The sequence below is a fragment of the Girardinichthys multiradiatus genome, chromosome 6 (genome assembly GCF_021462225.1).
Source record: "Girardinichthys multiradiatus isolate DD_20200921_A chromosome 6, DD_fGirMul_XY1, whole genome shotgun sequence".
In the NCBI taxonomy this organism is placed as follows: Eukaryota; Metazoa; Chordata; class Actinopteri; order Cyprinodontiformes; family Goodeidae; genus Girardinichthys; species Girardinichthys multiradiatus.
In genome coordinates, this window is record NC_061799.1 from 190,975 (window position 1) to 214,047 (window position 23,073).

Below are 23,073 nucleotides of genomic sequence, written 5' to 3' on the forward strand. Positions count from 1 at the left end.
CATTTTTAATTTCATTTTCATTTTGTGTGTGTACCTGAAGAAGGTGATAAATGGAGATGTCAGGGGATGGGCCATTCCCAGAACATCCAGAGGGGAAGAGTGCTGCTCTCAGCTTATAATGAGGGGCCAGTGCCATCTTCAATAGCTGGGGATCAATAGTTCTCTCCAAACTTCTTGACCCTTGAGCCACCTGTGCATAATAGCATGGAGGACAATTATAAAAGAGTCTTGGTAAACACCAAGTTGCTGATGACATTTTTGTAACACGACAACCTTATATCTGTAATGCTTAAATAAAATGTGATAGAAAAACTAACAAAAACACACAAGGCTCAAACTCAGGCTCTGCAGGCTTCAGTTAGGATGCTAAAGGTTGAAATGATGACTCGATAATTCGACATTACATATATGTCTTATCGGGAAAGTTACCAAGAGAAAGACTGCAAACATGTTAGAATGACATAGGTTTGCACAGTTGCATCTGAATAACCAAAACGTCTGGAAAACCCAACACAGAATATCAGCACAAACACTTCTTAACTGTGAAGTGCGGTGTTGGAAAGGTGATGATTTGGGATTATATACAGCCACAGGAGCTAGGCACCTTAGAATAACACAGCATTCCAGAGTCCAATACAAAGATATCTGTCTGAAGCTTGCACCAAACTGAGTCATCAACAATTTATCAAACTTGTATTGCACACTTTATACAACGCTTGGTAAAAAGTGTTTTACAGATTTAAAATCCACCTCATCATGACCAAAACCAAAATATTGATCAATAGAGATTATATGCACCACAAGCTTTAGATTAAGTTGATTGTAATACAGACATAAGCAGCACTGTTTTAAGGAACACAGTATTTTTTGAACACTTCATCGATAAGGCAAGACTGAAGAATAAGAAGCAAAGCCATCTATAAAAATAAAAAAAAGACCATAATAAAAAAGTATATTAAAATCACATTAATGCTGTTGTAGGGCCTTAGGCCAGCTCTCTAAATAGTACTGTGTGGTGTGCCCCCAGCTGGGGTCGAACATGAACCTGGGGAGATTGGCATTAAAATAATGCTTGGGTGTTTTGGTTGCTTGAAGATCACAGTAAAATATTAGGTTTTGTAATAGCTCCCCAGCACTTGGACAAAAGTCAGCACAGTCTCAACAGGTGATTTCAGGTGCTTTATTTGTCTCTTTTTGATCATCTTGAGCATCATGGTCACCTTAGACACCGTGAAAACTAGAACATTTATACAAACATTAAAATTCCAGAACATGTGTTTAACATACAAATGAAATAAATAAAACGTACCTCGCTGCTTTCACCGGGGAAATACAATGTTGTTTCTTTGACAGCAAACATTTAACCCTGCTTGCAGTTGGTCTTGGGTTAGATTTGAGTCTAAAGTCAGACACACTTTTGTCATTTATTAATTTTTCCCATAACGTCTCAAGGCTGTACCCTGAATAATTAAGGTACAGAGGTGTGGGAGAATCAATAATTCCAGTTTGATTGACAGCACTTATCTAAAGCCTATGAATTAAAAAAAATATATATAAAAACATTCACAGTTTGAAATGTGTCCAGAAAAAAATACTGAATGATCGTGATTGGTAATCATTTAAACGTGTGGTGAAATCAAATCGAAGAAAAACAGTAGAACTCCGGGCTTTGTTTAATAGTGAACGTAAGAGCCTTTCCACACGCACAATGCGAAGGGAACTCAAGCGATTGGGACTGAACGGCTGTGTAGCCTTAAGAAAACAAAAGTTACGTATGTAACTACGGTTCTATGAATCCCAGATGACTGCCAGAGGGCGGTGCTGAAAGCACTTAATGTTCCCTTGTGGTCATCCGGTGTGTCACACCTGTGACACACCGGATGACCACAGAGGCTATATATGCCTACGTCATCCGAGGCTCTGTTCCTACAGAATCTTCTCGTGGAAGCAAGGATTCTGAGTGACAGAGAATCTCTGGGATTCATAGAACCGTAGTTACATACGTAACATTCTACTTCATCCCTACTGACCGCCAGAGGGAGGTGCTGAAAGCACTGAATGACTAATACCAACCATGTCACGAGGAATCCTGAGCACATACCTCACTGAGAGGGCCCAGCGGAACCTCGCAAAAAAACCAGGCCCAGGGGATGAGGGGCCACATTAACATTGTAGAACTTGGCAAACGTGCTTGGGGAAGCCCATGATGCAGCAGCACATATGGCCTCCAGCGGAACCCCCCTCATAGCAGCCCAGGAAGCAGACACGCTCCTGGTAGAGTGGGCCTTCACACAGACCAGCAGCGGATGGCGTCCTGCACTGTAGGTGTGGGAGATGACATTCACAATCCAGTGGGAGAGACGTTGTCTAGAAAGAGGACAACCCACCCTCGGAGCGCCATAGCACAGGAAAAGCTGGTCTGAGTGTCTAACAGCTTCAGTGGCCACAACATATGCCTCCAGCGCCCGTACTGGGCACAATAACTCAGACTCATCCGCCGTTGCACCCGACTGAGGCCGAAACCGAGCCAACCTCAATGGCTGATTACGGTGCAAACTAGACAACACCTTAGGCACAAACCCAGTGTTAGGCCACAAGGCAACATCCGAATCATCTGGAACCCATTGGAGACATGAGGGACTGACAGAAACTGCATGCAGCTCGCCAACCCTCTTAGCCGAAAAAATAGCTAACAAAAAGGCAGTCTTATACGAGAGCCACTTGAGGTCCGCCAGCACCAAAGGCTCGACAGGGGAGCAGCACAAAGCTTCGAAAACCAAGGGCAGATCCCAACCACGCAATCTCCAAACCAGTGGCGGGTGCAACCTATGCACCGCACAGAAAAAGAGAGACCATATCATGGCTCCCCACCGTTCGGTCGTCAACTGATGCATGACATGAAATTGCTGCAACATATACCTTGGGGGTTGAAGGAGAGCGACCCTCATCAAGCAGAGACTGGAGAAACTCCAGAATAGTGGGCACCGGACAAGAAACCGGATTTTCATTGCGGGCAGAACACAACTGCAAAAAACGACGCCCTCTGTTGTCATACTGCTAACGAGTGGAGGGTGCCCTAGCACTCAATATGGTGCGCCTGACAGGGTCCAAACACCGGGTCAGCCTCCGGGTGGCCATGCCCACCCACAGCTGGAGACGTTGAGGGTCGGCCATACCGGAGCCATAACGGAGCCACCACCACCAGTCGGCGATAACAGTCATTTTGACCCAGCGTGAAAAGAGGGGCCGCCGTTGGAACTGTAGCCTGTAACCGTGGGTCAAAGTGGCAAACACCCACAGATCTACAGTATGAGCAGGCCAGAAACTGAGCTGCTGATGGGAAAAAATGTCTGATAGCTGGCCTGGTGGCATCATCTTCGATCCCCACTGCCTGGGTCCTGGGTCTGTCTAACTGGGCGGCGGACTAGCTGACGAACGTCCCTGCCGGGTCTGTGCTTCACCTCTCGGGGATAGAAACCCCCAGATCTATCACCATGCCGAGGTGGCGGCCGAGCACTGGGGCTAACAGAAGGACGGCTCGAGCGCTGTGGAGGAGGGGGCATACTCCTGCAGAGCCCAGAAAGCTGCTGGCTAGTCTGGCGTGCCTGAACAGTTTGCTCCAGCTCCTCCACAGCTGCTGACCCGAACAACTCCCCCGGCACGACTGGGACACCCCGAGGGTCCGACAGCATGTTTCGATCAGAGGAGACTGCGCCAGCCAGACCTGTCGACGAGCTTGGACGAGAAAAGACATGACACGACCGAGCTCTCTGGTCATCAGCGCAAAGCCTGCAATGCTGCATCGCTAAACCCAACTGCCGCAGTTGCACCAGCAGCATCCTGAAGGGAAGAATGCAATAAACTCCTCACAGCCAGAGCAGTCAGCTACTCTGCTGAAAACCAATAAGTATTCTATCACAACCAGCCTTCCATTTCTTTAACCTTCTGAATACTGCCTAAAATTAGAAATATCCTTTTCAGGAGTGATGCTAAAATAAATTGTCCATGCATTTGTAACTACAAGGTAGGACTATTCTTTAATATGAGGATGTCCACAAAATCTAGTTAAAAGCCTAGAGTTCTGCTAAAATGTAAAAAGAGAAATAATATTTCTGCTACTTTAGCTTCCCTGTTGAATCCAGAATAGAATTTAAAATTCTCCTTCTCACATAAAAAGCTCTTAATGGATCAAGATTGTGATCTGATTGTTCCTAACAGAGCACTTCATTCTCAGACTGCTGGTTTACTGGTGGTTCTCTAGAAGTAGAATGGGAGGCAGATCTTTTACTTATTAGGCTCCTCTCCTGTGGAACCAACTCCCAGTTTTAGTCCGTGAGGCAGACACCCTGTCTACTTTTAAGGCTAATCGTGGCTTAGGTTATCCTTAGCTATCTCTGTAGTTATGCAGGTATAGGTTTAGGCTGCTGGAGGACGTAATGACCACTTTCCAACTTGTGTTATTTGCTGTTATTTCAGCTTTTAACTTTATGTTCTACCTTTGTTTTTCTCTTTCCAGAAGCTACATCTGACTTGGCTCTGTGTTCAGGTTTTTACACCTTCCTGGAGGGGGGGCATCAGTTGAGCTACTGCTGCCAATGACTTAAAGGTTTTTTAAATCTTTAAATACTTCTTGTTGTTTACTTGGAGTCTATAGGAGTGCAGAAAAGTTGAATTTAGCCTCTCCATGTGTTCTGTGGATATCTTTATATTTTGTTTGGGTCAAATTTTTCACTCCTTTCAGTTTTCTCTATCATCTGTTACGTTTTTTGAACTGTCACGTCACAGTATTTGCACTGCTAAACAAGGTCATGGACTTCTGACCAATTCGTGTATCCAGCATTATTATTTCTTGCTGTGATTTTGTAGTTGAAGCTCAAGTATGCCGGTGCTGCAAGTGGATAAAGTCTAAATGTTAGGTTGTTGGGTAAATTAACACAGGACGAACAAAAGGAAGGATTTAAAAGCATGAAATGTCCCCTTTAATGTTCTCCTTCTAAAGATGATACATTTGGTCTTGTCTTTTAGTGTTTATCCCTGTCTCGCTCCTAGAAATAGCTACTGGCTGAGCTTTTACTGTGACTGACTGTATGGGTTTCATACTTTAGACTTAAAAACTGACTCAATTTATCTGCTTATAGCTCTCTTTCTCTCCTAGATGATGCCACTATAGAGGCTACTACCATTAATATTCTACTTTTCTTTCCCAAAGAAAGTACTCTCAGACTCACGCTTGTGTGTTCTTTTTGTGTCTCTGCTCTTTTCTTTCAAACCCCCAGTCTGTTGTGGCAGATGGCCGCTCACACTGAGCCTGGTTCTGCTGGAAGTTTCTTCCTGTTAAGGGGAGATTTCTTTTCCACTTTCACTACATGCATGCTCAGCATGAGTGATTACTGCAAATTCTATGCAAGCGACTGCCCACTGTCGCTAAAAGTTCATTCAGGATAACTGAATGCTGCAAGTTTCTCACTCGATGCAATCTGCTGGGTTTCCTTTCCTTAGAAAACTTTTTAAGCAATTTCAATAATAAACTCAATGTGACTGCACTGTTTTAAAATTACAGTCAATTGTAATTTGAAAGTACACTACTCAAAAACATAAAGGGAACACTCAAATAACACATCCTAGATCTGAATGAATGAAATATTGTCATTGAATACTTTGTTCTGTACAAAGTTGAATGTGCTGACACCAAAATCACACAAAAATCATCAATGGAAATCAAATTTATTAACCAATGGAGGCCTGGATTTGGAGTCACACACAAAATGAAAGTGTGTTCACCTGCGCGAGCATAACTCAGTGTGTCAGCGTTGGTGACACAGAATTTGAGGAATGTGTTTTTGTCCGGCTTTTGTCAAGTATGCCCATAGAAAGTAGAGTAGCGACGATGCAGGGACAGAAATCCTTTACAATGTGATCTATTAAAACAAATTACATTAATTGTTATAACATACTATTACTACATGCCGTGATCCTCTTGGGGGGGCGAGCGGTCTGGTAGGTGGGGCGGGGCGGGGCGTCCCCCTTGAATAGTGGTAAGGCAAATGCTGCAGGTACTTCCTCAGATTAGAAGTATTCCCACCGCTGGCCTTGCACAATGCATCGCAAATATTGCAGTGAGCGTAATTTGCACCGCATTTTTAAAAGTGGAGCCATTCTGTCGAGCGCTTTCTATCAGCCATGCTTACTTTGTTGACGGTACCAGCGGCTACTGACGTCTTTACGCTCTTGTGCGCGCAATGCATCATGTCCGGCATGGAAAGTCACCCACTCTTCCACTCCCTCGATGTCACAATGATGCGTTTAGGTACCGAAACATGGTACCGTTCGATTGTGCATGTCCTCTGTAGTACCGACGGAATTCGGTCGCTACCTATAAAAGTAAAAAATTTGGTACCAATCCCTACACACAATATCCTGAAGAGGAGGCATTTATCATGTTTTATAAAGTGGATGATGTCAAACAAAATTACAATGATTGGTTATAAAAAGGTGGGGGTGTAATCTGTGGACCCTCCGTTTGTAGAGATGAAACATTACTTTATCTCTGCCTAGGTTAATCTTAATCCCATTTTGGCCTCCTAAACAGCACCTATTAACACCCCCCCCCCCCCCCCCCCCTCTTTGAAAGACATTTTTTTTACCCCAACAGTGATTTGACAGGTACTTATAAATAACATGTATTATTAATATTATTCATGTTTTCTTTAGTGTTGTCTATATAACTGTTGTCCTAGTTAGTTTTTTTTTTTTTTTTGAGAAAAGGTAAGTTAAAGAAAAAAGTTTTTTTTTAACAGCAGATTTTACCTGATCAATTCCACCATGAGCAAACATGATGCAAGCCAGAGCCAGCAGACTGTGTCCCTCCAACAGCAGACTGCTCAGAGATGCCTGGCTGCCAGGTAACAGCACCTGGGCACTGGTCAAACTGGCCTGGAACAGCCGTTCTGGATCTGGAAACATAGAAAAACACAAAATGTATAATCATAAACTTTATTTTGAAATCTTTTATCTCTGTATTTCAATTTTGAGTAACATGGTGACTTACAGTTTGTTATATTATAAACCCTAATGAAATGGATGTAATTTCAATTAGTGAACCAAAAAAACTAATTTGCACTGCTATGATGCTTCAACCATCCATTTGTCATTTTGATTTCAAGACAATGTCCTATGTTAATGTGTGAAGAGAAGCTCTATCCCATTCAATGCATCATAGCCACATTGAGTACCTGACAGGTCCCTGGTTATGTCCTGGGTCTTTACCAGCATCTCAAACCAGGGCTGACTGCCAAACAGGCTCTGATTGGTCAGGAGGAGGCAGTTTCTGGGTGTCAGTCTGTGGAGAGGGGACCCACAGCCGTTCTTTCACAGTACAATCACAGAAACAGTTTCAATCCATGCAGAATGTACATCATTAACAGCAGTCACATACCTGTGGTGCTCCAGGTAGGTATAAAGCAGGTACTGAAGACTATGGTCCAGACAGAATGCGATAAAGGCACTGTGTAGGTCAAGGCCCACAAGGGAGCGGCACTGAGGTACAAGCAGGGGTGAACCCATCAGCTCCCCACCGTGAGCCAGCCGCCATAACAACTGCTCCAAGTCTGACATCTCTTCTGGAATGAACACACCTTTCCTAGGGTGGCAGGGGGTATTAAGGGTTAAATGAGACTGAATGTTTGGGAAAAAACGTGATCCCCAGCCTAAAACTTTCTAAAAATTCTGCCTCCAAGAAAAAAACAAAAGAGATTCTGAGCATTTTCTGTTCATTACAGTTTATAGACCCCAACTTGGATGACTTAAAATTTTCTGCTTCTAAATAAAAAAAATAGAAGTTGTCGTCTTTGGACCTCAGTCTTTAAAAAAGAAACTTCTTAGTCAATCACTTAACCTGGATGGCATTAAATTGACCTCCGGTAATAAAGTAAAAACCCTTGGTGTTATTTTTGACTAGGACATGTCATTTAAATCCCATATTAAACAGGTTTCTAGGATTTCCTTCTTTCACCTCCGGAACATTGGAGAAATTAGAAATATCCTGTCCAGGAGTGACGCTGAAAAACTAGTCCATGCATTTGTTACTTCAAGGCTGGACTATTGTAATTTTTACTATCAGGATGTCCACAAAATGCAGTTAAAAGCCTTCAGCTGATTCAAAATGCTGCAGCAAGAGTTCTGATGAAAATTAAAAAGAGAGAGATCATATTTCTCCTATTTTAGCTTCCCTTCATTGGCTCCCTGTTAAATCCAGAATAGAATTTAAAATTCTCCTCCTCACATATAAAGCCCTTAATGATCTAGCTCCATCATACATCAGAGATCTGATTGTTCCATATGTTCCTAACAGAGCACTTTGTTCTCGGACTGCAGGTTTACTGGTGGTTCCTAGAGTCTCTAGAAGTAGAATGGGAGGCAGATCCTTTAGTTATCAGGCTCCTCTCCTGTGGAACCAGCTCCCAGTTTTAGTCCGTGAGGCAGAAACCCTGTCTACTTTTAAGGCTAGGCTTAAAACTTTCCTTTTTGATAAAGCTTATAGTTAGAGTGGCTTAGGTTATCCTGAGCTATCTCTGTAGTTATGCTGCTATAGGCTTAGGCTGCTGGAGGACACAATGACCACTTTCACCCTCTTCGCTACATTCTCACACTACTCTCCAATTTTGCATTATTTGCTGTTATTTCAGCTTTTAACTTTATGTTCTCTCTCTTTTCTCTTCCGAGAAGCTACACCTGGCCAGACTCTGTGTCTACCTGTGACACCTTTCTGGAGAGGGGAATCGTCCAAGCTTCTGCTGGCAACAACTTAATGCTCACCTTCTACAGATGATCCACATAGCCCTGTCTTTTAGTGTTTAACCCTTTCTCTCTCCTAGACATGGCTACTGACTGAGCTTCTACTGTAACTAACTCTATGTGCTCTCTTTCAGACTCTAACCTTGAAAACTGGATCAGAGTTTATCTGTTCTTTCTTTCTAGATGAAACGACTAAAGGAGCTACATCCACTAACATTTACTTTTCCTTCCCATAGAAAGTACTCCTGGATCAGTGCTTCTTTGTTCTCTTTGTGTCTCTGCTCTGTTCTCTCAAACCCCCAGTCGGTCGTGGCAGATGGCCGCTCACACTGAGCCTGGTTCTGGTTCTGCTGGAGGTTTCTTCCTGTTAAAAGGGAGTTTTTCCTCTCCACTGTCGCTACATGCATGCTCAGTATGAGGGATTGCTGCAAAGTCAACACCAGTGACTGTCCACTGTCTCTACATGCTCATCCAGGAGGAGTGAATGCTGCAAGTCACTGACTGGATGCAATCTGCTGGGTTTCCTTAGATAGAAAAACTTTTTTATCCAGTTTGAATAAATAACTGAATCTGACTGAACTGTTCAATGGTTACGATTAATTGGAATGTATGAACCTGACTGTTGTGAAGAACCTTGAGACAACATGTTGTGAATTGGCGCTATATAAATAAATTTAATTGAATTGAGGCAGGTCAAGTTCTACTTTTTCACTCTGTCGGGAATTTTTTGTGTAAATGTATAGAAGGCAGGGCCAGATTTAAAAGAAGCAGTGCCTTGGCATTGGGTCAGTTTTAGTGACCGACCCACGTCTTTTTTGCACATGTAGATTTTAATAGATTGAATGTTAGGTACACTTCAATCCCATGGTTTATATGTATTATCCATATAGTAATGCCACATTATCCTAAACAAGCTGTTTGTTCTTTCATAAAAGTTCCTTAAAAGAATACCATTATAACAAAAACTTTCAACAATACAAAAGAACCCGCCCCATATTAACAACTATGCCAGGCAACTATGTGACAATGTAATACATTCACTGAAATACAGTGCAAACAAAAAAGGAGGTATGCACTTCAAGCTTGCATTTATGTCTGATGTGAGATAGACGTGGGGCTAAGACATCATTGTTAGCAAATAGTTCAGTATTGTTATCTACAAAAATATTCAACTAATTAAAAGTATATATTAAAACCAACACATTTGATTTGGACTTATACTGTACATGTTCTTTAGAAACATTAAATATCTGACTGCTAACAGGATGAGCCAATTTGTTTTGTTTACAACAACTTCAATTTCAGACACAAGAAGCTAACAAAAAATAAATGATTAAAATAAGCTACTGTGCCTGGCTAGAAGGTCCAGGATGTTCTCCTTTAGGAAGATGCTGCACACTGTGTTATTGTTGACCATCTCTGGAGTTATGTCAGGCCAACAGGGGGAGCTGGAGGTCCTTTGGTTGTGAATCCAGTCAACCACCTGCTTCTGGTCGTGAAAGGCAGTCATGTAACGCCACAACAAGGAAGGGTCAAAGCAGCTCAGCTCTGTTAAAAAGATAAATCATTGCTGTGCATCTATACACTGTTGAGCTACAGAGCCATTTTAGTTTTGATTGGACTTGACTCCCGACCTATGTGGTGCAGCCTGGATAAGAGAACAGCTGTCTGGCAGTTCTGGTCCCAGTTCCTCACCCAGTCCAGTCGGAGGTTATTCCAGAGTTCTCTCACCTCCTCAGGACTCCTCTGTTCCACCAGCTCCTTCAGCACCTCTTCACCATCCACCTCTGTATGAACCATCTGAGGTAACCTAGAACATGTTTGTTCTCTAAAGAGCAAAACACAGACTTCATCTATGTGTAAGAAACATTAATAGTCAGAATTTAAGAATGAAAAGCCATTAGAAATTCATTAATAAGGCTCAGTGAGAAGATCTTGGAAATTTCAGGATTATCACATTTTTAAGTAACCAAGTAGGAAATTACCATAGTGTCACAAAAAACTATGAAATCTGTATAAGAATAAAGAAATTAGAACTTCTACCACAAAACAGTCATAAATATCTATACTTTAAGTAAATTAAGTAATTAAATGTGAAAATAAGAAAATATTAAAGAATAATTAAAAGCATTTAATACTACTATTCATCTTAGATTTTTATATATTAATGTATCTGGTTTGAAATTTGTATCCATTTGAAAAAAGTGTGTTCATATTTTCTCACATAAAAAATTTCATCAAAATGTGTGCTTGCTTTTTCTGTCTGTCGATTAAATTGTCTCAATTTTCTTTTGTATTTGTTCAGGTGGAGATGACCATTATTACAACAAATAAACAGACAAAATACAGTATCTGTACCTTTGTGAAATGGGATTAGCTTGGCAGAACATTGCTGGTAGCACGCCAAGCCTCTCTATCTCCCTGATGAATGAAACACTCTGCATCTCATCTTTCGGCAAAGAACTCTGGTTTGACAGATCCTCTACCTGATCGATGAAACAGAGTTATAAAGAGCAGACTGGCATGGTCAATCAAGCACTTAATAAATATACAAGAACAAGTTAAAACCAAGATTATACAAAAGCTAGAGGCAAAGCATATGTGGATCATGTTGTGTTCCACAATTTTAGCCTTGCCACAGAGAAAGCCCAACCACTTTTCTTATATGGCTGGTTGGAACAGGGAGCAGTCTGTTGACATCAGAACTCTTTGTGGGTGGTAAGGATCAATTAGGTTGGTGATATAAGGCTGGTGTTTCTTCATGTAATGTCTTAAAAAGTGACAGGACATTTACTGGGTCAGCACACAGTGGCATTCCGCACCAGTGGCAGAGCAAAGAAAACATATGCTTGGACTTGCTCCAGATTCTTAGGTGATAAGAAGATGATCTAGCAACTACGTTTAATGGCTTTTCATGATTTCGTTACCTATGAGCTGCAGTACCAAGAAATCCAAATATTTCTATTTCAGTGTTGTAATTGAAATTTCAGAAGCTGGGTTGAGCTGCCATCCACTATAAGCAGTTAAACAGGTGCTGCAGGACACCAGAAATGACATATTGTAATGGGAGGTTTAGTAACATGTCATCACCAGTGCTAGGTCACTCGGGATCTTATGTGGAGGAAGGTGTTGGGGAATTGTTATTCAAAGAAACAAAAAAGTGTCTGATTCAAAATAAGATGTAGACCATTTGGGCTCAGAGCCAAAGACCCCCACCCCCACAAGTTGTTAAATAATGACACAGTCTAGATCAGAGGTTCTCATACATTATGTTCAAAGGTCCAAATCTGATTTCTGGACAAGGTTAAAAGTCCAGACCAACTAGGGATGTTATGTTTTATATATCATCTTGTGCTTTTCTGTATGTATCCTTGTGCCCAGCATGGATCTGGACTGAAGTAACAATCTGGACCGGAGTGCTGACCTTGACAAAGGGTGTCAAATCAGGAACCATGATCCAAAACCATTACAGCTGCACAGTCCTCGGAATGCAAAAATAACAGTAAATCTTGGTTGGGGCCAACTAAGTGCTATGTTATGCCTTAAAACTGGATTTAAATATTTAATTAATACAATTTTGCATAAGAAATTATTGCAGTTGCTAGAAAACAACCTTTGAGAAACAAAATTAGACCTGCTATGCCCCACTGATGAATTCATGAAAAATTAGGTCTAAACAAGTACTGAGTGCATATGCTGTATGTTACATGGCAGAGCTGAACAATTTATCATATCTCATTAGTATTTCCATTAGCAGTACCAATACAAAAGTGTGCAATATTGCAATAGCAAAGGACAGCTTAGATGCAGTAAATAGTAGAATGTTATATTTAAAGTGCCTTATATACAACTTTGCATGTCAGTAAAAGGTTTGACCTTTTGTAACAGAAATACAATGACCTCAGAGGGGATAACCCCTCAATGCTGATTCAAACATTCAAAGACATCATTTTAAACATAATATTCTATAGGTCCAATGTAATGTTCTACTTTTCTGAGAAACAGAACTTTGGCTTTTAATTAACTGTAAAGAAGAATCATCCAAACTTTTGTCAAATTAAACACCTTAATCTATATGTGTAATTACAGTTTTGTAATTAAATTACTGAAATAAACAAGCTTTTTAAATATATTTAAATTTATTAAGATGCCCCTGTACAAGCGTGGGTTTCTGTAGGCAAGGTGCCAAAGGCTGTCCACAAACCAAAACATATCTTAGATAGTACTTTATTATGTGTTTAACATATGAAGAGCTATAACAAAATGTGCAAATGTATTGGAAACAGAACATAGAGGATAATTCTATCAGATTAAAGAATGGTAACACTTTGAGGTGTTTATTGAAAAATGACTGACTCACCAATAATTCCCGGAGGTTTCTGTCATTGGTATAAAGGCAGATGCTGTGAAGCTCTTTCTTCACACTTAAACCCTGCAGACAGCAAAATGTTGCAGTTTAACTTTTTTTAATTATTTTATTATTATTAGCAGACCTTAGCTGAAATACAATTTAGTTTATTGCCACAGTCATGGTAAAAAGTAAGTATCTTTCATTTCTAGGATTTGATGCATGCGGACATAAAAATTAGTTAAAATCTAGTACCAAAATCTAGTTAAAAAATTATTTCCATTAATGAAACCAATTACCTATCATTTTATTCCCCTACTAGAAGAAGACAACACATAACAGTGTTTCTCTTCAAGACATTCGTAAGAAAAATTATTAAATAAATAGATAATAGAAAACAAAAAAATAAAAACACTAGAGAGATAAAACATAGGTGCCAACAACGTGCATAACCCTAATAATTGTTCCAGATTATGATAGCATTAACAAAAGTAAACACAGAAACACACATTTTCCTTTGCTTTTCTATAACAAAGATGAAGTGAAAATAGGAAAGCTGTGTATTAAAAACCAAACTAACCAACATTATTGGGGTTTACATCAGATGCAACGTTGGAAACTTAAGTTGTGCTGCTTTATTCGTTTTAGAAAGACTTTCTTCTGGCAATCCTTCCAAACAAGCTAAACATAGTGCTGTTATGTGAATGTTATGCCAAGACTCTGAGCTTTAGCTCTTTTGTTTTGTACACAATGTACTATCAGACCTGAAATATTTACCACTTTCAATAATCTTTCTCAACAGACCAAGACTTTTAAGGATGGTCTTAAAACATTTCTCCAATTGATGGACAGGAACAATTGCTCCTCTCAGGTTATTGCTGATATCTTTTTTACTGCTAGACGATGTGTTAACACGTGAATGCTCCAGAGTAGCAAACTAACAACATTTCTGCATATATGAGGGATTGCTGCAAAGTCAACGCCAGTGACTGTCCATTGTCTCTACATGCTCATCCAGGAGTGACTGCTAAAGTCTCTGACTTGATGCAATCTGCTGGATTTCCTTAGATAGAAAAACGTTTTATCCAATTTAAATAAATAACTGACTGCACTGTTCAATGGTTAGGATTGATTTGAATGTATGAACCTGACTTTGTGAAGTGCCTTGAGACGTCATGTGTTGTGAATTGGCGCTATATAAATAAAACTGAATTGAATTGAATATACAGAGGTGGTCACACTTGCATTGATTGTCTGATCAACAGCAAGTGTGACCACCTCTATATATGCAGAGGTGGTCACACTTGCTGTTGATCAGACAATCATTGCATTTAATCAGTGGTACCCAGCTTATACTTACCTGGTTACTCATTATGGACGCAGTTGGGGTGGACAGAATTTTTTGCCAATTAACTCTGGATATAGACATAAATGTATAATGTTTTTTGGTTCTTTTCTTTTTTCCTGTTCTGTCTGGCAGAGTGGCACTTAGAATTGTTGTCTGAGTCCCAACAAGAAGCCCAACAGATTTACTTTCACAACTGTCACATTATGGCTAACGCTGTAATGCTCCGCTTGATATATTTTAAAAAAAGCTTTGTTAGAAACTGATTTGGCAATATTTCAATTGTAATGGACATGGAGACAGAAACGAAAATGGAAAAACGAAGCAAGAGAGAGGTGGGGCAAAAAGGAAAAAGGGAGAGAGGGAGAAAAGAATAGAGGAGAGAAAGTAGAATGAAGAGAATACAAGATAACACCCTAGAAGACTGCTACTACATCTGCAGTAACGCATATATAACTACAGCAATATTACTGAAAAGTAGAGGGTACTAAGGAATGCAAGGTGTATTTCAGGGGACATATGCAAAATCTACTTTTTTAGCCTTTAAATACATTTTGTTGTGTACTTGGAGTCTGTAGGAGTACAGAAAAGTTGAATTTAGTCTCTCCGGCTGCTACAGAGATAGCTTTACATTCAGTTTGAGTGATATTTTTCAGTCCTTTCAGTTTTCTCTACAAACTATTATGTTTTTCCAACTGTTATGTCACAGTATTTGTTGCGGAACAGCTAAATAAGGTCATGGACTTCCGCCTGACCAATTTTGCATGTCCACCACATTTATTTCTCGTTGCGATTTTGTTATCCAAGCTGAAGTATGCCAGTTCAGTTCGGTTGTTGGGTGTATTCACCCACACAATTCATTACAACCCACCCCAGCATCAGAGCCTTTTTAAAGTGCCTGGTTGAAATTTTGTTTTTCATGGAAATCTACCCACATGAGTGGGAAAATTTCCATTTCCCCCACTACAAGGACAAGTGCCTTCAGCAACCTCCACCACTATCAAGGAGGATTTGCAGAAAGACTTCATCTGATTAGGCGGTCAGTTTCTTCTGTCAATGAAAACGAAGGACACTGTAAGTAAATAAAAGTTTTTTGAATAGCACATTTTCGCAGACAGAATGTCACAAAGTGCTTTACAACAGAATAAGACAGCAGAATAAACAGTACACTTCTCTCAATCAGTTTATGAGAATAGCATGACTAACATCGTAATATCACTGGTAAACTTACGTAGTGCCGTTTCAGTGCAATGCATTTTTTACAAAAACCAGATTGGAAATCACCATATATGTTTTTTCTTTCCAAGTAGGTTGTACGTTGGAGAGCAACTGCCTTCTCAATAAGCTTTGACATGAAAGAAAGTTTAGAAATTGGCCTATAATTTCATGTAGTGTTGGATCCCAGTTAGACTTCTTAAGCTTTGGTTCAACAATAGCATGTTTAAAAAAGCTGGGGACCACCCCAGTCAGAAAGTAAACAATAAATAAATTTACAACCCAAGGTCCATCATGTCAAAGACCCTGATAAAAAGCCTGGTGAGGAGAACATCTCAAGTGCTTGAAGGCGGCTTCATTTTATCCAAAAGATCTGCTAGTACATGGCCAGTGTATGGCCTTTTATTTGGATAGGCCCAAAAACATGAAGAAAGTTCAGCTTGAAGAAGCATCAGCAAAATGGATGTTAAAATCCCCAAGAATTAAGACTTTTTCCAACTTAATAATGGAAGATTAAAAAACAAATCTGTAAAATATCCCAGTAGGTCCAGGTGGTTGATAAATTAAAACACAGCAAAACATGTTAGAAGAGCCAGCCCTGAGCATTAGCAATTCGAAAGAAGTGTAGTTTCCAGTTTGCCCACCTCTGCAGGTGCATCTGTCCTTTCACACAGCAGCAAGTCCTCCACCATGACGTCCTAAACAGGGGAACTACCAGTTAGGAACAGCCAGCAGGGCAATTTCCATTTAGTTGGATAAACTAGCCATCCCTCTGCCATGTTTCCATGAGAAACAAAAAATCCCACTTTTTTCTTGTAAAAAGGTCGTTAAGGGAGATGGATTTGTTGGCGATGAAGTCAGAGTTAAGAAAGGCAATCCGACTGGGTGACGACAGCCCAGGTTTCACAAAACCTAATCGCCTTGAGGCTGACAGCAAACAACTGGTCCGGTTACATGATCTCAAGCTGCAGCGGGAAACCATCTCCTGGTTTAGTGGTGCTACTGGCGAGAGCGCAGCAGTCCGGCGGCACTCGACAGAATCCAGAGCATCCAGAGAGAAGAGACAAGGCTTATGTGGCTGTGAGGGAGTGTTTTCAGCCATGGTCTGGAGAGTAACAGGCAGCAGAAAGCGGGGACGCCTCCAGTCCAGTTGGGGAAACTCTGACATGGATGCTCGCCTCATTCGTACCCGGATGCCAGCCCTACAACCTCTTTTTCTCGATTTCTTCTTCGATTTTTCTAAAGCGCATTCGTAAGTAATAAAAAGTAGGGCAAGGAAGGAGAGCACACTAAAGTTTCCCATAACTTTTCCAATCATCACAAAAGTGTTCCATAGAACACAAAAAAAGAGTTTCAGTCATATTACGCCGGGCTCACACTAGCAGAAAGGTAATGGCCAGGGCAAGCACAGACGCCTTCTTGCCCCAGTATTTAGTACAAACCACATTCAGTAGTTTGAACAACTTATGAAAGAATTACCAAATAATGCTAATATGACAACAACTAGAACTAAGAAAGTGGAGCACATCAACCCAGTTCTAAAGTCCCTACACTGGCTCCCTGTAGCTCAGAGAATAGACTTTAAAATACTTCTGTTAGTCTATAAATCACTGAATGGCTTAGCACCAAAATACATTACACACTTGTTGTCAGTGGATCAACCATCCAGACCTCTCAGGTCTTCTGGCTCAAATCTACTCTGCAGAACCAGAACCAGAACCAAACATGGAGGAGCAGCTTTTAGTTCTTATGCTCCACTAACCTGGAATAAACTGCCACAAAACTGTAAAAGCGCCGAAACCCTAAGTTGCTTTAAATCAAGATTAAAAACGTATTTGTTTAGAGTGGCCTTTGACTGGGCCATTTAGGCATGATTAGTTGTGTTTTCAGTCCAATTTTCCTTTCATTTTCTTGTCCATCATTCTATTTTCTTTATGTTTCTTTATTTTACTTTTTTTAATTATCTCTGTTGTTTGATTTTTATCATTTGATTTGTTTTTCTGTGTCTGTGTCTGTATCAGTGTTTATTTGCTTTGTGATTGTATTGTAATTGTATGTACAGCGCTTTGAGTGTCTCGTTGCTGAAAAGCGCTACATAAATAAACTTACCTTACCTTACCTAACAAACTTTATTTTAGACATAAATTTATTGTGTGTTCATATGAAGTCCTGGCCATTGTGTCGATAGCAGTAGCATCATACTTTCTGCTTACGTTTTTAGGTCCTTAAGGACATAACCGTGAATAATGTTATTACATAAACAGTTTTGCATTGTTTTTGCCATTTTTGTCTTGTTTCTGCGGCGCTGGATAATTGTTATCAAAGGTCTGTGCTATAATGCTATAATAACAAGGAATTTAGAGTGCTAGTTCCACTTTATATAGGGTTAGGGTTCCACTTTATATAGAGCACAACTGAAAGGAAGGATTTAAAAGCATGATATGCCCCTTTTTAGTAGCAACTGCTGCTCAAAATAGAACATCTTTGTATCTGTTAACACCTGAATCCAAACACCTGTGGGTGCATGTGTATAACGTGCTTGTGTATATCGGGTTGTCCCATAAAAAAGATCCTCTGACCTGCCCCCTAGGACCCAAGACAGACACGGAGGAAATCTGAGCCACACACATCCAAAGGCCCTCCAGAGCATGGAAACCCCAAGAGGACCACCATCACCATGACTACTGCAACTACCGTGGTGGTGGTGGTCCTCTGGGGTATTCTAATTACCTATGTCCATATAAACGGTACAATTCGATTATTTTTTGTTTTTAAGTACAAATACATTTTAATCCGATCGTGAAATTTTGTGCATGTTAACATAGCAACTGTCTCCACACTTCTGTAATTCAAGAATAAGTAATTGCTTTTTTGCAAGGCTATAATTTTTATTGAAGTGATATGGGTACTGATTTCAATGTAGCAAGGTCATCTTACCCTTTTTATTTTCAAAAAAGCGGTATGTTGTTAGGAATAACCAATTATTACCTATAGATGTTGTGGGGCTGTCATGGTTGACACGTCTTTTGAACATTGCGTGGTGGTCAGGGACAATGCCTCTGGACAGGCAGACTGGGGTGGTGGTCCCCCTTAATAAGAAGGATGACCGAAGGGTGTGGGTTTCAACTATAGGGGGATCACAGCCCTCAGCCTCCCTGGTAAGGCCTAGGGCAGGGTATTGGAGAGGAGAGTCCGGCCGATAGTTGAACCCTGGCTTCAGGAGGAGCAGTGTGGTTTTCGTCCTGGCTGTGGAACACTGGACCAGCTCTACACCCTCTGCAGAGTACTCGAGGGTTCATGGGAGTTTGCCCAGTCTAACTGGTCCATTTGTGTTTTGTGGACCTGGAGAAGGCATTCGACTGTGTCCCTTGTGATGCCCTGTGGGGGGTACTCCAGGAGTACGGAGTCAGGGGCTCTCTATTTGGGGCCATCTGGTCTTTGCACAAGCGGAGCAGGAGTTTGGTCCGCATTACCGTCACTAAGTCGGACCCGTTCCTGGTGCATGTTGGACTCCGGGAGGGCTGCCCTTTGTCACCGGTCCTGTTCATAACTCTTATGTGGATTTCATCTCTTCTTTTTGCAGATGATATGGTCCTGGTGGCCCCCTCTAGCCAAGACCTATAGCATTTGGCGGAAGTCTGCCATTTTCCTCGGTTTCATGCAAAATTCTGTGGAATGTTAAGAGACAAAATATTCCAGAATTCTTTGTAGAACTCTGTTGGAAATCCATCTGGGCCTGGAGCCTTTTCATTGGGCATGTTTTTGAGGGCTTTTTGGATTTCGGCTGATGTCAGTGGTACATCAAGGGCCATCGCTTGACTATCTGAAAGTTTTTCAAGTTTTACTTTATTCACAAATTTATCAATGTGGTTATTTGATGGGTCTATCTTTGGTGAGTATAAAGCTTTGTAAAAATCTCTGATATTGCTGTTTATTCTTCCAGGATCATAAACTGTATTCCCTGTCGAGTCTTTAACAGAAAATATAGTTGTCTTTTCTTTATTTATTTTACCTGGTTAGCTACCTGATTTATTGCCATATTCAAAGTTTTATATCCAAAGTCTTTGTACTAAGAATTTATTTTTTTTGTCAATAGTTTCATTTAATTCTAGTTTTGCTTTACATAGTTTGCCCAGCATAGCTTCTTATAATTTAATGGTTTATTCTAATTCCTGATAACATTTGTTTTCTTTTTTCTTCTTATGTGATGTGAATGAGATCGTTTTACCTCTCATCACTGCTTTCCCTGCCTCCCGGAAAACAGATGTCGATATCCCAGGCAGGTCAATATATTCCAGATATGAAGTCCACTCTTCTTTAAAATATTTGATAAAATCTTTATCCTTAAGCAATATGTATTAAATTACTACAATCAAAGAGACAAGAGCATGATCGCTGACAGCTATAGGGTGTCTCTCAGTGTCTGAAATGTCAGTCAACAACTAGCTGCTGACTAAGAAATAATCCAGACGAGAGTAAGAGTGATGGGAGTGATGTGAGAAGAAAATATATTCTGTGTGGTTAGGGTGAAGAGATCGCCATGCATCGCAAAGTCTGTAATCGCTCATGTACTGGTTAACTATATTTATTGATTGCCAACTGCGCTGAATCCCTGTTGTACTCAACCTGTCTATTTCCTCATTTAGACCAAAGTTGAGATTGCCTGCAAAAAAAGGTGAGCAATCCAAGGCATCAGACAGCGCAGAAAAAAAAAGTATGGAAGAATGGGGTCGTCATCAATATGTGGGCCATATATACTGACAATACATAACTTTTGATTTTGTATAGATATTTTTATAATTATAAATCTACCCTCTGGATCTGTAACTGTGTCTAATACTGTAAAGTTAATATTTATGTGCATTAAAATTGCTAGTGCCCTTTGTCTAGAATTATAGCAGGCAGAAAACACATTAGGAAACTCAGGTGATTTAAGATCATTTGCAGCTTTGGCAAATTTATGAATCTCTCACAATATGACATCATAATATGACATCATCTGCCTGTAGCACATAGTTGTGCATATGTAGTTAAAGTTGTACAGCGCATGTCACTACAGAAACAGATAGACCCAAGTGGAATCATAGTCAGTGCTTGAGGTTGCCTGATGTAAAGTCCAGAAGCAGAGATATAGCAGAGAAAAAGACAGAAAATTAAGAAGGTGCTGGGGTTAAGAGGTGGTGAGATATATTATTTTACGAAATATTTGTGTGTGCGTGTTCATGTGTGTGAGTGTGCATGTTTATGTGTGACAGAAAGAAAAACGAGTGACAAAGAAATATGGTAACAGACAAAGTGGGAGGAGACAAAAAGGAGCGCATAGACAAAAGCCCAGCCTTGGTCCTGCCCACATCAAACAAACAGTGCAAAAATGCTGAGCTGTGCTTTACATTCGATTACAGTTGTTAGTTATCTAACCTCTTATCTAACCAGTGTTACATGTTTTAGATTAACCTGTTGTTGCTCCCAATAAAGCCACAGAGTGATCTCCCAGTCCCTGAACAACTGCCCAGCAATATTGAGTTTATCTACACCCACTGTAGCTCTGGCGCTCTGCCCCAACTTCTGACCTTTTCTTTTTGCTTGTAGTGCTTGAACTTTGCTACAGATGGCCAAGGCCGGTGAACACGATGGAATGTGATGTTTTTTACTTCATCACTTGGGTGTTTCAGCTGACGTTGGAGAAATCCACGGACCATGGATTCAGCATCCTTGTTCCAGCATCCCCGGTTCTGGGATGCTGGAGAAAACAAGGTTGCCCCGCATGCACCGAGCTTGTATATCATTGATGGCATCCTTAATTTTTTTATTTTCTCCATACAGCTGTGTCATTCCATCAGTAAGGGTTTTCACGCTATCCCTCAACGTTTGGTTCTGAGCTGTGAGCGAAGTTAGTTATTCCTGGCTGAAGTCCAGACTTCCTTGGAGCTTGGAAATCCCTGTAGAGAACCTCCACCAGTGCAAGATGAGTATCCAGGCTGCTTAGCTTATTGTCGATAGAGTCCAAGACACCAGCGTAGCGTTCTCTGGAGATACAGTAGAAGTGCTGACCCAGGACTCTGAACATGCATTTTAATGTTGGTGTGGTCATGGATGAGCAATGTTGTCACAACATTCATCCATGTAACTCCAGGCTGTCTAAGATTTCCTTGTCTAGTTTGTTTTATTGGGAAAATATGAGACAGCGTTTAGTATTTTAAGTTTTCTATATTTGGCTTAATTTTATTGGTTTGTCTTACTGGAGTTTGTCGTATTTGTTTGTTTACCAGTATGCCGCCATATTACTTATGCACAACTCTCACGAGACCTTAGCTGCTCATCCCCCGTTTGGTTGTTCGAATTTTTTATTTATACTTGAAAAAAGTGGGTGCTTTTGCTTTAACCTTGTACAGTTACCTCAACAAATGTTGTCACCCTTCTGTAAAAAGCCTTAAAACAAATAACCATTTTCTAGCAGCACCATAATCACATAATGATGTAGGGGGCAGTCTAGAGAGTGGACACCTGTGCTAACCTGCGGATTCTAAGAAATGAGAGGAGATCCTTTGGTTGCTTAATTTCACACTTCCTCCTTACCATTCTGAACAACGCAGTCTCTACTGTGGATTACTTTTATGTCCTAGGAACTATCCTTTCTCTGGACCAAAAGTGTACCACACATATAGACTGTGTTCTTTAGAAGGCCCAGAAGGGAATGTACTTCCTGCGACAACTTAACTACCACAACCTGCCTCAGGAGCTGCTGGCCCATCTCCTACACAGCTATTGTACAGTCTGTCCTGTGTTTGTCCATTACTCTGTGGTTTGGCTCAGCCACAAAACAGGACTGGGTCAGATTGCAATAAACAATCAGTCCTGGAGAGCAGATCAGCAGGGCGGATCTTCCCTCCATTCAGGACTTGTACAGGTCTAGGGTGTCGAAAAAGGCAGTTAACATCTCTGCAGACCCCAAACATCCTGGACACAAAATGTTAGACTTTTAGTCTGCTCATAAAGAAAGTTTTTGTGGAGCTCTAAGTAACAACTCTGTTAGCCAAATTTATCACGTAAACCAGAAAATAATCCAAGTAGTAAGTAAGATAAGTAACAAATTGATAAAGTGATTAAATTCAGAAGAAATCCTGCCTCAAGCTAGTTAGTTATACCTGACCTTACTCTAATTAATTTCCTTTGTTTTGTTTTTTTTCAAAAAAACAGAGAATGCAAGAATGACAGAAATAACAAAAGACAAAAAATTGTAAATTGTCTGTACTTGTATAGCGCCTTATCAAGTGCCCAGAGAGCCCAAAGCACTTTACACTACAACCAGTCATCTACCCATTCATACACAGGTCCTCTTCCAATAACCACACGACACCCAACACCCCTCTAT

At 40.6% G+C, this 23,073-nt stretch overlaps 1 protein-coding gene across 1 annotated transcript in view; it reads right to left on the reverse strand.

Moving 5' to 3' along the window:
• Positions 1–23,073, reverse strand: part of spg11 (SPG11 vesicle trafficking associated, spatacsin) — a 92,818-nt gene that overhangs the window by 57,268 nt on the left and 12,477 nt on the right. Inside the window, exons 12-19 of the mRNA XM_047368367.1 lie at positions 13,154–13,225; positions 11,152–11,279; positions 10,428–10,621; positions 10,146–10,341; positions 7,436–7,639; positions 7,233–7,339; positions 6,808–6,953; positions 35–190 (exon numbers count right to left, since the gene is read on the reverse strand). Of these exons, the coding sequence (XP_047224323.1) occupies positions 35–190; positions 6,808–6,953; positions 7,233–7,339; positions 7,436–7,639; positions 10,146–10,341; positions 10,428–10,621; positions 11,152–11,279; positions 13,154–13,225 (1,203 nt within the window). The remainder of the gene's footprint in view (positions 1–34; positions 191–6,807; positions 6,954–7,232; positions 7,340–7,435; positions 7,640–10,145; positions 10,342–10,427; positions 10,622–11,151; positions 11,280–13,153; positions 13,226–23,073) is intronic.